This window comes from Mauremys mutica, chromosome 1 (assembly GCF_020497125.1).
Source record: "Mauremys mutica isolate MM-2020 ecotype Southern chromosome 1, ASM2049712v1, whole genome shotgun sequence".
NCBI classification, from domain to species: Eukaryota; Metazoa; Chordata; order Testudines; family Geoemydidae; genus Mauremys; species Mauremys mutica.
In genome coordinates this window covers 138,350,169-138,365,720 of record NC_059072.1, presented here as the reverse complement: position 1 = coordinate 138,365,720, position 15,552 = coordinate 138,350,169, and the positions used below count along the sequence as shown (strand labels likewise).

The 15,552-nt window shown below is 47.4% G+C and overlaps 2 protein-coding genes across 2 annotated transcripts in view; both read right to left on the bottom strand.

Moving 5' to 3' along the window:
* Positions 1–15,552, bottom strand: part of LOC123355543 (alpha-2-macroglobulin-like) — a 216,388-nt gene that overhangs the window by 17,638 nt on the left and 183,198 nt on the right. The gene's annotated exons all lie outside the window — the stretch shown is intronic.
* The window catches only part of A2M (alpha-2-macroglobulin), a 55,706-nt gene that overhangs the window by 17,638 nt on the left and 22,516 nt on the right, over positions 1–15,552 (bottom strand). Inside the window, exons 12-20 of the mRNA XM_044998131.1 lie at positions 13,325–13,552; positions 12,839–12,902; positions 12,039–12,181; positions 9,874–10,023; positions 8,967–9,137; positions 7,312–7,453; positions 3,300–3,417; positions 2,459–2,687; positions 1,950–2,076 (exon numbers count right to left, since the gene is read on the bottom strand). Of these exons, the coding sequence (XP_044854066.1) occupies positions 1,950–2,076; positions 2,459–2,687; positions 3,300–3,417; positions 7,312–7,453; positions 8,967–9,137; positions 9,874–10,023; positions 12,039–12,181; positions 12,839–12,902; positions 13,325–13,552 (1,372 nt within the window). The remainder of the gene's footprint in view (positions 1–1,949; positions 2,077–2,458; positions 2,688–3,299; positions 3,418–7,311; positions 7,454–8,966; positions 9,138–9,873; positions 10,024–12,038; positions 12,182–12,838; positions 12,903–13,324; positions 13,553–15,552) is intronic.

The window sequence follows — 15,552 nt, the reverse complement described above, 5'->3', positions numbered from 1 at the left end:
ATCCTCACACACAACTATTTCAAATTTAATGACAATATATATCTCCAGATCAGTGGCACCGCTATGGGCACCCGCATGGCCCCACAATATGCCAATATTTTTATGGCCGACCTGGAACAACGCTTCCTCAGCTCCCGTCCACTCACGCCCCTTCTCTACCTACGCTACATTGATGACATCTTCATCATCTGGACCCATGGGAAGGAGACTCTGGAAAAATTCCACCATGATTTCAACAGCTTCCACCCCTCCATCAACCTCAGCCTGGACCTATCTACACGAGAGGTCCACTTCCTAAACACCACAGTGCTAATAAGTGGTGGTCACATTAACACCACCCTATACCGAAAACCTACCGACCGCTATGCCTACCTTCATGCCTCCAGCTTCCATCCCAGGCACACCACAAGATCCATTGTCTACAGCCAAGCACTGAGGTACAACCGTATCTGCTCTAACCCCGCAGACAGAGACCAACACCTAGAAAATCTCCACCAAGCATTCTCAAGACTACAGTACCCACACGAGGAAATAAGGAAACAGATCAACAGAGCCAGATGTGTACCCAGAAGCCTCCTACTGCAAGACAAACCCAAGAAAGAAACCAACAGGACTCCACTGGCCATCACATACAGTCCCCAGCTCAAACCCCTCCAACGCATCATCAGGGATCTACAACCTATCCTGGACAATGATCCCACACTTTCACAGGCCTTGGGTGGCAGGCCAGTCCTCGCCCACAGACAACCTGCCAGCCTGAAGCATATTCTCACCAACAACTGCACACCGCACCATAGTAACTCTAGCTCAGGAACCAACCCATGCAACAAACCTCGATGCCAACTCTGCCCACATATCTACACCAGCAACACCATCACAGGACCTAACCAGATCAGCCACACCATCACTGGTTCATTCACCTGCACGTCCACCAATGTAATATACGCCATCATATGCCAGCAATGCCCCTCTGCTATGTACATCGGCCAAACTGGACAGTCTCTAAGGAAAAGGATAAATGGACACAAATCAGACATTAGGAATGGCAATATACTAAAACCTGTAGGAGAACACTTCAACCTCCCTGGCCACACAATAGCAGATCTTAAGGTGGCCATCCTACAGCAAAAAAACTTTAGGACCAGACTTCAAAGAGAAACTGCTGAGCTCCAGTTCATCTGCAAATTTAACACCATCTGCTCAGGACTAAACAAAGACTGTGAATGGCTTGCCAATTACAGAACCAGTTTCTCCTCCCTTGGTTTTCACACCTCAGCTGCTGGAACAGGGCCTCATCCTCCCTTATTGATCTAACGTCGTTATCTCTAGCTTGCTTCTTGCTTGCTTATATATACACACCTGCCCCTGGACATTTCCACTACTTGCATCCGAAGAAGTGGGTATTCACCCACGAAAGCTCATGCTGCAAAACGTCTGTTAGTCTATAAGGTGCCACAGGATTCTTTGCTGCTTCAACTAAATGGTTTCTCCACTATGTGATATGAGCAGGTATGAAGCAGATGGGTGATAATTGTATCTCAGGCTTCCAGTCTCATCACAAATCACCCTCATTCTGGATGACTGTCCTGGCCCATGTGAGAACCAAGGACTATAACCTGCTTTTCTTGCTGAAAGAAGAGACCCAGCCAGCTCTCATCTTTCACTGGTGTGTTAGAGAAGAGTATGTTGATGGAGGTCCTCACTGTACAGACAGTGTCTTTTGAATGGAGGGGGTCCAACAGCTGAAAACCATCTAGGGTTCTCTGTCTTGTCTGAGGAGGAGCTTATCACTCCCCAACCAAGGACAGAAGTAAAACACCCCAAAGAAGGGTCTTGGGGAAGTTGAATCCCCTACCAGCAGATTTTTGAGCTACCAGGTCCCTGCCCCATGAGATTTCTGTGCCACTCCATCCAGCCCCCAAAGATATCAGAGCTTGAATGCTTCTTACCCAGAGATATTGGGGTCACAGCCCAGGACACCGTTTTTCTTCCATTCACACAGAGACAATAAGAGTCCTCTTCCTTCTCCACAGGGGTAGCTTGGAAGTCAGCAGATGAAGCCAGTGAGATGCTGACCTGTCAATTGTCCAGAGAGATGTCATCAGGGAGGGGGCAAGGGAAATTAGTAGTAACTAGAGATGCAGACAGTATGGCAGATGGGATGTGCAGAGAATTGGGCAGAACAGGGTTTGTGGTACTATATGGGACAGAGGGGGTTGAGGGAACACATGGGTTTAGAAGTGTAGATGGTTACAGGGGTGTAGAGATTTGGAGTTACAGGGGTTTGGAGTGCTTGGGAGTTACAGGAGCATAGAGGCTTGGGTGCACAGGTGTTTGGGGAGGACAGGGGCTGCAGGGAGTCCGAGGGCTAAAAAGAGCTACAGACACAGGAGTTTGTGAAGCAGAGAAGTGTGGCCTGTGGGTTTGGTTGAACGGGGATGGTGTGAGTGTCCCTTACCCTGATGCAGCGGGTCAGGTAGTTGAAGACAGTGGCCTTTAGCCTGAAGGCCTCACCACGCACCACGGAGTAGGGCAGGGTGAGCTCCACAAAGAAGGGCTGGAAGGCTCTGAGGGATACGGTTGGGGACAGGCCAAAGCCAGTGTCACTTGAAGTGCAGAACGCATTAGCTTTCCATTCTGTGATGGTGTCGGGGATTGCCAAGAGCAATTCAGCACTTCCATTGGAGCTAGTGACAAAAAGAGAGATAGGATCATGATCACAGCCTGGTCAGACACTGAAGGAAAATCCAAGTGTTCCAGGGAGTGATATAGGAAACTCAGTAGATAATGCTTTCCCCTCTGAGTCCACACTGATCTCAATGCTCGACTATGGTACAGTGCTGCAGGGAGTGATGGGGGGACTCAGTAGCACTCCCCTCTGAATTAGCACTGAGCCCATTGTGCTGGGAGGTGTTGTGCCAGAGGAGGTGCTGTCTTTCAGATAACACATACAGCTGATATTTTGACAACTTGTGATCATTAAAGACCCCACATCCCTTTTAACAAGAAGAGGGGGGCTCACCGGGGGCCATTACAATCCAAATGCTTAGATTCCCCCTGCAATTTCAATTGGAAATGGGGCTCTTTTTCACTTTCCTTTCTAGATGTTTGTGCAGTGTTGTTTTGCACTGTAAACATCTGCCATTGGGGAACGGCCTGAGGGTGGCTGAGTGATTCCTGCATACACAGAGTTTAAAAAGCATTTTGGGATGATGAAAGAGGCTCAGTAACCATCAGGAATTCATATTATCATCACAAAAAATAATGAAATGTTAAAACAGCAACAACCAGCTACTCACGTCACAGGCACTAAATCCCAAATCCATGTCTCTGGGAAATACTTTCGAACTGTTTCCACTTCTGCTGGAAGGGTCTCAGCCACAACAGGGTAACTTGAGTCCATTAGCCTTGCATGTCCTGGGTGGTGTGAGTACAACTGATTAACATAGATATAATGCATCAATACCAGTCTGATGCTTCCATCTCTGAGGGTAGGTCAACACTGCAGCTGGAGGTGTAATGTCCAGCTTGGGTAGATGTACGTACACTACACTACCTGTGATCAAGCTAGTGTGCTAAAAATAGAAGTGTAGCAGTGAGGGCATGACAGGCTAGCCTCCTGAGTACATACACAGGGTCCCAGCAGGATCGTGCTGGGGGGGATTAGCCCAACCCCCGCATCCATGCTGCAACAGCTACACTTCTCTTTTTAGCTCACTAGCTCTTGATCAAAGCTAGCATGTGTGTGTCTGTCAGACCTGGAAATTACACCTCCCACTGCAATTTAGACACACCCTGGGACACTCTCCCCTCCAGCTACACTGATGTAATCAGACACCCAAATCGGTTGTGGTGGGCAGGGTAGGAATGGAAAGTTCCATGCCTGAAGCATGTTTGAGGGGTCACATCAGGACTCCAGGATGTCATTTTCTGCTCCACAATCACTGTGAAGCCCCCAGCCTTTCAAAGGATCGGCCTTAGAGCTGGTCACAAATTTCTCAAAGATTTTATTTTTTGGTGGGGGGAACAGCTTTTTGACTCAATGGAAATTCTCATATAAAAATGTCTGTTTCCATCAACAGTTTCTGGGGGGTGGGATTGTTGGAAAACTGGAAAAAAAACACTTTTTTTATTTTGGATGAAAATTTTAAAAATCCAAAAAAAAATGTTTAAAAAAATGATTTTCCCATTTTCCTTATTTTTTCGTGTGTGGAAAATAACAGCCATTTTTTGCTCACCTGTGTATTAGTATTGTTAAACTAGGCATTAGAGTTATAAAAATGTGTTCAGTGTTTAGACTTTACGGAATCCTTGTAAGCGGGTGCAGGCATTAATCTCACTTATAATATCTGTATCCCATGTTCTAAGGTAATATTTAGTGTTTGCTCTGTAACTGCGAATCACCAAAACAGAAAAGAAGCATTAACGAGTGTGAAATACCAGTCTGACACAAAAGGTGGCCCATCAACACCAGACAAACCATTGTGGAACATCAGTTGATTGTTCCCCCTCCACCAAGAAGAGGAGACAGGCCTCTGAATTACTCCCAATGCAACTCAAAGAAGGGGCAAAGGAATAAAAAGCCCTAATAAGGAAGAACTGTATTTTTTATGCTGCTTGGAGTCTGAGGGGCAAGGATCACACAAGCAAAAGATTCCCAATGCTTGGCCTGGGTTAGCCCTAAAGGTTATATAAATATTGCTTATCATAGAAGCTACTATTACCATTTGAACAGGACTGGACTAGCAAGGAGTTGCAGGGCAGGACTCAGGGGCATTGGCAGAGCTGTGTGGGGAGCCCAGCACTGGAATAGCAGAGGCATCAGAGTTTCTGCCTACAATATGTTTAACTAGCCAGATCTATTGGCACCTCACCACTATTTATTTATTTGGATTTATAATACACACAAAACCCCACCAATCCAGTGTTCTAGGCTCTTTGCCATAAATTGAAAATGCACCTCTGAAAAATCAGATATACACCAATTAACAATCTCTCCTGCTGGTGGGAAATGTTCAAATCAGTCACCAAGCAACAAGAGCCCAGGTGTTTCCAGACTACCCACCACTCCAAAAAACCCCACTGACTCTATGATTGTGGCAAACAATCCTTGTTTTGCCCCCTGTACAGCTATGGCATAAGAGTTAAGAAAATCTTTATATTGGAACTGGTCATCTTCAACCTCTCTAATGTCTGGTGGAGGAGGCAGTCCAGAGCAGTGGTCAAATGTGGGCAGATGATGGGTCAGCTGGGAGGTTGATCAGTATCAGAGGCAGCCTGGGGCAGTGGTCAGAGTTTTCTCAGGGGTCAGTAGCCGGAAGGTCCAATCCAAGGGGTCAGGTCAGTGCATCAGGGAGGCCAGACCAGGCGAGGCAGCAAGGCAGGGCCAGGCGAGGCTGTCTAGACAGCAATCAGCAGGCAATGATCTGCTGCTCAGACAGCTTCCTCATCCTGTTGAGACCTTTAAATAGCCCAGGTACTCACTAAGAGTGCTGCCTGTCCATCCAATCAGAGGATCAGGGCATGGCTGCTGTGGGTTTGTAGGCCTTTAGCACTCAAGCTGTTGGTCAGTGGCAGCAGCTAAGGAAACCACCTAAAGTCCTTGGTTCACTATCAGAGTCTAACAACCTGAGGGCTATTGGTTCCGTAACGTGCCAGTGGCAGAAGACCCAGGCTGAAACTGACTAATTCCATCATAAAGATTTTTCCCTCTCACTTCAATTGTCCCTAATCATCCATAAACTATGGTTGTGACCCTGACTGACCAGGTGCCAGCTCATGCCAATTCACTTGTGTGTGAGTATAGATCAAAGTGATTGTTAAATGTATTAGAGTATGTGGTGTTTCAACTTCATGAAAATGAGTGGGATGTTACCTGCTTTGTTTTCACTTATCTGTATCCTGTTATAATGTAGTAACAAACGTTTACATTGTGTATACCCTGTAACTAAATAACCCATCAAAGGAGAAAGAAGCCTTGTGCAATGCAAATGAAGAACTTTAAACAGAAAAGTGCAGATTTCAAAGCAAGTGGTCATTATGTGTGATGATCAGAGGCAAACACTCAAACACTCACTCTGTCATTAAAGGAAAAGCCCATGTGGGTAGTAACCCTGTCAGCTTGTTTTTGGTGAGAAGAAGCTATAAGTATGGATTCAAGGAAAGATCCTGCATCTCTGGACTGTTTGGACTCTTACAGGGAAGTGCACCAGATGCGAAGCGGAGATCCCCAGAGACAATCTGGGTACCCTGAAAAGACTTGGGAAACTGGCAGTTTATTACATCACTGCCACCATTTGGAATTACAGACTATGACTCACCTGTACATATATTTTACCTGCTTTAACCTCTCAATAACTCTAATTTCCTTTTCTTAGCTAATAAACCTTCAGTTAGTTTACTATAGAATTGGCTACCAGCCTTATCTTTGGTGTAAGATCTAGGGGTAAGTGACTGGTCTCTTGGGACTGAAAGTCTTCTAAAATGTGAGGTGATTTTTGGTATAAGTCACTTTTTATCACAAAGTTCAGTCTGTCTGGGTGGCGAGATAGACTGGAGAATCTAAGGGGATTGTCTATGACTCCATGGTAAGATTGATATAGTGATCCAGGAGTTCACATTTGTCACTGGCTTGGTGAAATCTAACTATAGAATACACCACCAATTTGGGGTGTTGCCCTGTTTTCTGACAATCTGCCCTGAGGTAGACAGTCATGGTTGTGAGCCACTCCAGACAGCGTGACAATGATGACTCTGTAGAAAGCTGTGCTTGGGGAACTCTCTACTGATGCCTGAGGATGGAAAATCCATTGTAAAGCCTTAGCGAGCTACTCACAGATTTGTCTGCCAGCAGCATAATATTCTCCCTCAGAACTCCCAGAAACAATTTGGCTCCATTAACCTCCAAGGGTGAGGCTATCAAAGCAGGCCCCTCACTCTGTCAGGAGAAGTGTGCCCCAACTTCAAACTTCAGGAGGGAGTGGTCATTTCATGATGTGGGAAAAACTTCCAAATGCTCAATCCACAACCCCAGTCCCAACACTAGAGCTAGCATGCAGCCAGCTAGGAGCAACAGCTGTGGGGGAGGGATAGCTCAGTGGTTTGAGCATTGGCCTGCTAAACCCAGGGTTGTGAATTCAATCCTTGAGGGGGCCATTTGGGGAACTGGGGTAAAAATCTGGGGATTGGTCCTGCTTTGAGCAGGGGGTTGGACTACATGACCTCCTGAGGTCCCTTCCAACCCTAATATTCTATGATCCCAAAACACAGATGCACTCTCTGCTCAGAACAGAATCCTTGTGAGGCCTTTACCAGTTCTCCTGAGTGCTTGTGCTTGTGGTGGTCTCCCGGCTTCACCTTCAAACTGTCTGTAACCCCAAGCAACTGAAGGGAACTGGAGGCAATAATGTGGCTTTCTCACCTTGGAGTTTGTGAAGACCTTTAAACCCATTTCCTGTAGGGAAAAACCCACCACACATTTTGTTATTTATTTCTATTGAGGTTGAAAATGACCCCAGTATTAGGGAGACAAGGTGGGTGAGGTAATATCTTTTATTGAACCAACTCCTGTTGGTGAGAAAGAGACAAGCTTTTGAGTTTACACCAATTGGCCCAATAAAAGATATTACCTCACTCACCTGCTCTGGGACAGACATGGCTACAACACCACTGCATACACCAGTATTAAGGGTTTAATGAGCAAGGATGAAACCTTGACACTTTTCCTTGATGGGATATGGAGCCTATCACCCATAGATAAGGCTGTGATTTAGTCATGGAGGTCACAGCAGTCACAGTTTCCATGACTTTACCGGCCCTCTGTGATTTCTACACTTCAAGAAGTGGAGGCAGGACTGTGTGACCCTGCCCTGCAGCTGGGGCTGGCTGCAACCACGACCCTGAAGCCCTAGCACTGCGGCATCTGGGCTTGGTGAGGGCTGCAGCCGGGTCTGTGTGCCCCAGCATCATGGCTTCTGCTGGGGGCTGCAGCCATGGCCATGTGCCCTAGTACCGCGGTGTCCCAGGCTTCGTGGGGGCTGCACCCGGGACAGTGTGCCTCAGCCCCACAGCATCCCGGGCTTGGCAGGGGCTGCAGCCAGGGCCATGCACCCCTGCCCGGCAGCTGCAACAGAGGCCACGTGCCCCCCTTGCAGCTTCCCAGGGCCATCTGCCCCGCCATACTCTCCTCCTGCTGCAGCCAGGGCTTGGTAGGAGCTGCAATAGGGGCCGTGCACCCCTGTCCCACAGCTGCAGCCAGCTCCAGAGCAGGGGCTGTGTGCCCCCCATGGCTGCACCCCCACTGCAGCCACTGGGACTCCATTCCCCCTCCTACCTAGCCCGACAGGTCACCGGCTCCATGAATTTTCCTTTATTGCCCGTGACCTGTCCGTGTCTTTTACTAAAAATAACCGTGGCGAAATCTTAGCCTTACCCATAGAGCACAGGGTGACACTCAGTCTCAGGTCTGAGAGAATGGATGTCTCAAAGGGGTAAGGGAATAGGATTATTTTGTTTCTAGCCCACCAGTTCCAGTCTAGTCTCAAATCAGCACTGACTCCAAGGCGTTCCTAGGAACTGGTCATTCATTGCTATGTGAAATGAGCTGGTGAGTATTAGGCCAGTTCTTAGTGGTGCTGGTGCCCCCCTTTACAAAGAACACCTTCACCATGAGCACTAATACACCCCTTTTTAGCAGCCTCGGAAGAGAGGTCAAGGATTGAAATGCCCATGAAGACAGCATTTGCCTCACCCTAGAGGTGCTCACACCTGATCTTTCCAGGTCAGAGCTGCAGCACATTGATGAGAGACAGTGCATGGTGGAAGCTTGCACCACCATTGTACTTGCTCCAGATACAGCTCCGAGATCAGAACGCCAGAGCAACTAGCCCTGCACCACATGCCACTCAGAGCAGGTTTAAATGTCCTCATCTCCCCACAGCCACAAAGACAGGATGAGGAGATTTTACCTTCAAGATGCTATAAGTGTCCTCTTCATCTGGCTCCGACACTGGAGCATAGGTGACTCCATTGACAATTATCTTCTCTGCGGCAATGCACTGCTCCTGGGGATCCATCGGCAGCATGTCTGTGCCATGATGATACCCCTGAAGTTCCTTCACTGGCAGCAGGTTATACACCTGGGCAAACAGAACTGCGTCACTTGGCCTCATCAGTACCAAGTGCCATGAAACACCGCGGGGGGAGACAGACAGGCAGAGGCAGACAGACGGCTATATACAGAGAGAAGGTGGAAGTGATAGAAAATAAACTAAGAGCCGTAAATACACTACAGAGCAGGGAGCAGGAAAGAGGGAAGCTGCTTCTTTGTCTGGGGGCAGTTTGTTGCTCTGGCTGTTATGATCAGCTATATCAAAGTACCTGCTAAAGGCTCTAATGCTCATACCAATGGCCCTTGTTTCTTAGGCAGAGACTGTTACTTACTATACGTTGGTAAAGTGCCTGAGACTGGTCTAGGCCTATAGGCGCTACACCAATATAAGTAACTAAATAAATGAATAATAGGCCCTGAACAGGAGAAAATTAGCAGCCCCATTGACCAGGGCTGTTTCCAGACATGGTAGCATCCCAAAGGAGTTGAAAAAGTTCCTGGAATCTAAATGGTGCCCAGTTCTCTGCTTCTCACCTAGCGAAAGAAGATAAGATACGGGCAGGACAGGGTCCTTTTATCTCTAGGGCACTGGTTCCGATTTCCAATCCAACCCCAGGTCAGAGGTGTGGGTGAATCAGGGAATGAAATACAGAGTCTTATCTCTAGATGTCTCGTTCCAATCTAGCTCCAGCTCAGAGGGCATTCATTAGTCTTGGAGGATGGTAAGGGCACATGGATTATCACCGGTCCAGGCTGGCACTTACAGAGCTGGGCGAGAGCTCGGCTTCAGGCTTCATGAGGAGGACACTCTTGTCCACAGCACGGATGGCGCACAGGGAGCCTGGGGAGGCTCCGACCCGGAGGTGAGTGTCGGAGGCGGGGAGGCCCTCAGACGGTGAGAAATTCAAGTCGACCTGCAACCCCAGGAAAGGAGTTAGAGGAGCTACTTCTGCAGATACCTTCACACACTGCCCTGCAGCACAGCCCAGTCCTGGAACCGCCTCATTCAGCTCTGCCAATGCCCCTCAGTCCTGCCCTGCAGCCCCCTGCTATCCCAGTGCTGGGCTCCCCTCACAGCTCTGCCAACGCCCCTCAGTCCTGCCCTGTAGCCCCCTGCTATTCCAGTCCTGGGCTCCCCATACAGATATACATTATTATCTACTGACATTCAGTTACTCTCTAAGGTGGCATTGGAGCAATCGGTGCTTGGTAAATTCTCTGTTCACATTGATGACTCAGTTCATGATTTTATAGCTACCATGAACACCATGACACTACCGCAAGTGGTTGCTGGCTCTGCTTGTACAGTGGACACACCCGTGCTCTGGGCCCAGAGCCTATGCTGCATCCTGGATATACAAGGAAGGATTGTGGGCCATCAGGGAGCTGATTTTACAGCAGCCCTGGTAAAATGAAGAAAAGCCTAGGACCTGGATGCTGCAGATGGGTAATGGCTCCCAAGAATCCATCCATCAGCTGGAGATTGCAAGAGCACAGAGCACTCCAACAAGGCCCACTCCTCATTCTATCACATGACAAACACTAAGCCCTCCCCTTGTTGAGTTTAGGCCAGTGATCCTCACTGAGGTTCTAGAGGTATTGGGAATACACTGAGCCACACAGGCAGTGCTTTGGACCCATGTCTTCATTGGCTGATGAAGGCCAGTGGGGAAGGACTGGGTCCACAGCTGGGGCCTGGTGGAAACGTCAACCATTCCCAGGCTGTTAGCTTCTCTTAAGGAAGCTACTGTGTGGCTTTCACTTGTCACTTGATGCTGACAAGCTGGCTGACTGGGGCCCAGTACCTATTCTTCCATTTTTTGGTTAAGATTATTGAGAAGGTTGTGGTGAAACAGCTCTCACAGTATCTAGATGCCTCGGCTCCCCTTGACATGGGCCAGCCTGGATACAGACCTAGAGCTGGTATAGTGACTGCACTAACTGCTTAGGTAGATGATCTCCAGATGATGAATAAAGATCAGGGCCCAAATCCTCAAAAGTATTTGGACCCCTAACTTCTATTGAAATTAATGAAAGTTAGGCACCTAAATACCTTTGGTCTGGGTACAGGTATCCAAGTGGATATTATCAACCACCTTTGATACCACTGATCTCAAAGGGGCATTCATTTACCTGTGAACCCTAGGAGAAGAGGGGCAGCCCTTCAGTGGTTTGGTGCCTGTCTCTCAGACGGGTCCCCAAGGGTAGTTTTGGGCAATTGCTCTTCTCCTCTGAGGACCCTCTCATGTCGGGTTGCACAGGGCACATCTTGTCCTCTCTCTTCTTCAAAGAGTATATGGGGTCATTAGGAGGACATAGGCTATGGTCTTTCAACGGGCTGAGGACACCCAGCTCTCATCTGATCTAGTCAGTGCTACTGAATGCTTTACTGACTGCTTGATACAGCATGTGGCTTGGATAAGAGTAGGCTGGCTGGAGTTCAGTATGGAGGAGATGAAAGTGATGCTGGTAGGATGGAGGGAAGCAGCCAGAAGATACAGCAAGAATTAGATCTGTCCTGTTACCTGTCCTCCATGATCTGCACTGGTTGCCTATCAGTTACTGGGCTAGATTGTGACCTGGTTACCTGACAAACCCACCTCCCTTGCCATCCCACAGTGCCAGAGTGGAGATCAGTGGAGGTGCAAGAGCTGGAGCCCTGTCAATTTTACAAGGAGGGGGTCTTGGTAGTGTGTTGTCTGGGAGGACCCTTCGGCTATGAAATCTATTCCACCTTCTCACCTCATCTGAAATACCACAAATCGGTTAATCTTAGGGCTATTTTTAATGTATGGTAAAAACACCCAGAGCATTTGATGATAAGTGACTGTTTTAATGTTCATAAATCTAAATAAATAAATACAAACTGCTGCTGCTCTCTAATCAATGACTTCAAGTGAATTGGGGGTTTCTCAATCAAGACACCCACCTTATTGGCAAAGCAATTTTCGACCTGGAATTTGACTGAATCAGCAATGGGCTCCTGACTGGGTGAAATGGTGTATATGAGCATCTGTGCCAGGGGAGCAATATCAGACTCCACGGGAAGCATCAGTGAGAAGGTCCCATTAACTGGCAAATAAAACAAGAGAGAAAGGCTAAGTTACAGGAAGTTGGCTCCAGGACAGGGCCACACATCTCTCTAGAGTCTCTAGGCTTCCCTTCATGCCAAACTTGCTACAGCTAGGATTCTGATCACATGGAAACATAGGGAATGGATCTTGATTTGCTGATGACAACATCAGCTCTTACTGCTTTGGCACATACTGGTGACATGAGTTTGGTGAGACTCAATCTAGTTTCTAGACCCTCATCATTAACTGTGTCCCTCAGGAACCCAGAAGCCCCACATGCCCCAGAAAATAAAAGGGAGGATTTTGTAAAAGCCTGGTGGCTGAGGGAGGGATGCAGATTGGGTGGGATTTCTACCCAAGGGTTAAAGCAAACCCAGCCTGAATTACTCAAAATGAGAGTATCCTGAGACTGACATCAGTGACAAAGAATATATCAGTCAGGAGATATGAGAAGCTGGGGGGATTAGAGCTCGGCCAGAGCTGCAGAGCTAGAATGGCTATAGAGGAAAGAAATTCGTTCTCCCCCTCTTTTTTCCCCCATCTCAGGGGATGGCACATGATGATTCTCTCACTGCATATGGAAGCAGCCTGTATTTCAGTCACAGTGGCCTAGCCTCCCGGGACAAAGATAAGGGAAAGGGTGGTGAGTGCTCACCATCATCATGCTCCACAGCCAGAGCCTGGGTCCCTGCTCGCACAATGCCTCCTTTGGCCATCACCTGCATGAAAGAAGAAGCCTTCCTGTTATGGGTATTATGAGTAGGAGAGGCGTTAGAATGGGGGAACCTGTGAGAGAAATGTCAGGAATTTTGGGCCTCAGGTGGCTGGAACCAGCAGAGCTGCTCTATTGATCTCTGCTAGCAAAATTATTTGTGTTTAATCAGGGGCAATAGAACCCAGTTCCTCTTCTTCTCCTCATAAAATGTTGGTACCCAGTATTGGGGCTCAGCAAAGAGCATCAGCCCAAGGAAAAGAGTGTGAAGGATTATGGGTAATATAGGTACAAGTTCTTGCCCCAAGCCACACACAGTTTGTGGCCCCACCTAGAATTATTGTCCAGGGACTGATTGTCTGGCAGGTGCTTGGGCCTATCTGTTGGTGTCACCTATAGGTAGACAAAGAGCAGTGTGTCCAGGTTTACCAAATAGTAAAAGACGATTTCCTTCTGCTCGCCCACGGCCTCTGGCTTCAGGATATAGTGCACCCGGACTTCCTGAGTGTGGCCACAGCTTAGCGTCTCTGACACAGGCTCTATTTTGAGAAAGCTGTTACTTGAAGAGTAAAAGCGCTTTGCTCTGAAATAGCCCAATTCGTATGAAGGACTGGTCCAGGAACGGTCGTAACAGTAGGTGCCTGTTTTATGAGTTGCCTGGTAACAGAGAAAATATTTATATAAATCATTAAAAATGGAATTGAAATTCACAGCATGTGTTTAACAGAGCGAGATAATAATGGCCTGCTTCTGGACAGGGCCGGCTCCAGGCACCAGCGCAGCAAGCAGGTGCTTGGGGCGGCCAATGGAAAGGGGCGGCACATCCAGCTCTTCGGCGGCAATTTGCCAGCAGGTCCCTCGGTCACTCTCAAAGGGAAGGACCTGCCGCTAAATTGCCACCGAGAAAGCAGTGCGGTGGAGCCGCTGCCGATCGTGGGTTTTTTTTTTCCATCACGCCGCTTGGGGCAGCAAAAACCTTGGATCTGGCCCTGCTTCTGGAAGGTGCTGGGTGCTTTGTTCATCAAGGAGTCAATAGGAAATCAGGGTGCTCAGCATTTCACAGGATAAAACCCACAGAGGACATGGACTCCTTGCCATGTACAAAACAAGACACATTCTTTCTTTCTTTCTTTCTTTCTTTCGTAGTAGTAGTAGTAGTAGTAGGACAAATCCAAAAATCCTTACTCAGCCAGAGCTCCCATTGACATCAGTAGGAAAGCTGGCCCATTATTTTTATGACATATTATTTGTATAGCACCAAAAGTGTGCTAAGAACTGTACAGACAACTACAAATGATTTACTTTGTACCCACAGAATTTAAAATCTGAACTGAACAGCAGTTTTGGAGATGAGAGAATTTTGGTCTGAGAGCAGAGAGGAGAGAACTACTTTGTATTTGCAAGAGGAAGTTATTTAATGCCTTGAGCTTGCCCCACATGCTTACCTTTCTTTATTTTAACCTGTGTCTGATTTGAAATTCTTGAAATTGTTCCCTATAATCCCTGAAAATTTCAAAAATGTCCCTGCTACATTGTGGACATTTTCAATATTTTTAATCTGGGACAAGAGAATTACATTAAAAAAATCAAGCATCATAGAATGTTCCCTCTTTGAGGGTGAGATAACGGAGAACGAGTCTATTTTCCACCTGTTATGTGTTTGGACAATAAGATGGGCCACATATTGAGGCTTGTTTATTCTGATGTTGCATCTCAAGCTAATGCAATCTCAGAAGGAAACTCTACATTTGGGGCGAAGAAGCCATTTGTGTGGCAGGTTGATTTTTTTTATGGCAGCTCAGAGGTTTTGAATGTTGGAATCAGTCCTGGGTGATGGGGACTGATGGGCAAAGTGAGATGGTCAAAAGTACAAGATAATTGTGTTTATCACATGTGGCTATACAACTGATGGCAGGGCTGTCGCCACCTCACAGATATGAAGGAGATATAGATATATACACATGTAAGCAGAGTCAGGATGAGCTCTACCCTGACATCTGGTGGTAAACTATGGGGCGTGCAGAAAGAAGTTTCAAGTATTTGCATTAGCATTTCAGTTATTTGCATTGGCACTCCCACCCCACTTAGTATAGTTCACAGCAGCCTGGGATGGTTATTTTCACAGCTGTGGGATCCCCAAATTCTTTGTTATTGGGGCAGGAGGAATCAAATGTTGTCACCCTGATTAAGTAAATGAGGAACTACAAAATTGTTTTATGATAAAGGGTTTCATTATCAACTAAATAGCACTTGCTAGACAAGGGACATGGGTTCCAAAACCCATTGAAAAGAGAGAGGCTGGGACAGATATCTGTACTTGGTGGCATAGGCGCCTTGTGTGAGCCAGAAGAACCAGTTCTATCTATGCATCTCTCCACTGTGGAATGTCAGAGTTAATTTTTGATTCCCTTAAGAATCTAGTTACAGGTTACTGAGCTGAACTCACTTTGGGCTAGTGGTGCACTGGCACTGGGCTCCCCTACTGTGAGCTGGAATCACTAAGAGCTGAAATCACTAAAGAGCTGGACTTGCTGACCTGAGAGCACCTAGTACTGTGCTAACTAGTGGGGGAGCCTGATGCAATACTGTGGAGCAGAGCAGCTGGCAGAGTGGAGTGGAGCAGTTTGTGAAGCCACTGGGTGAGTGGAGCCAAGCAG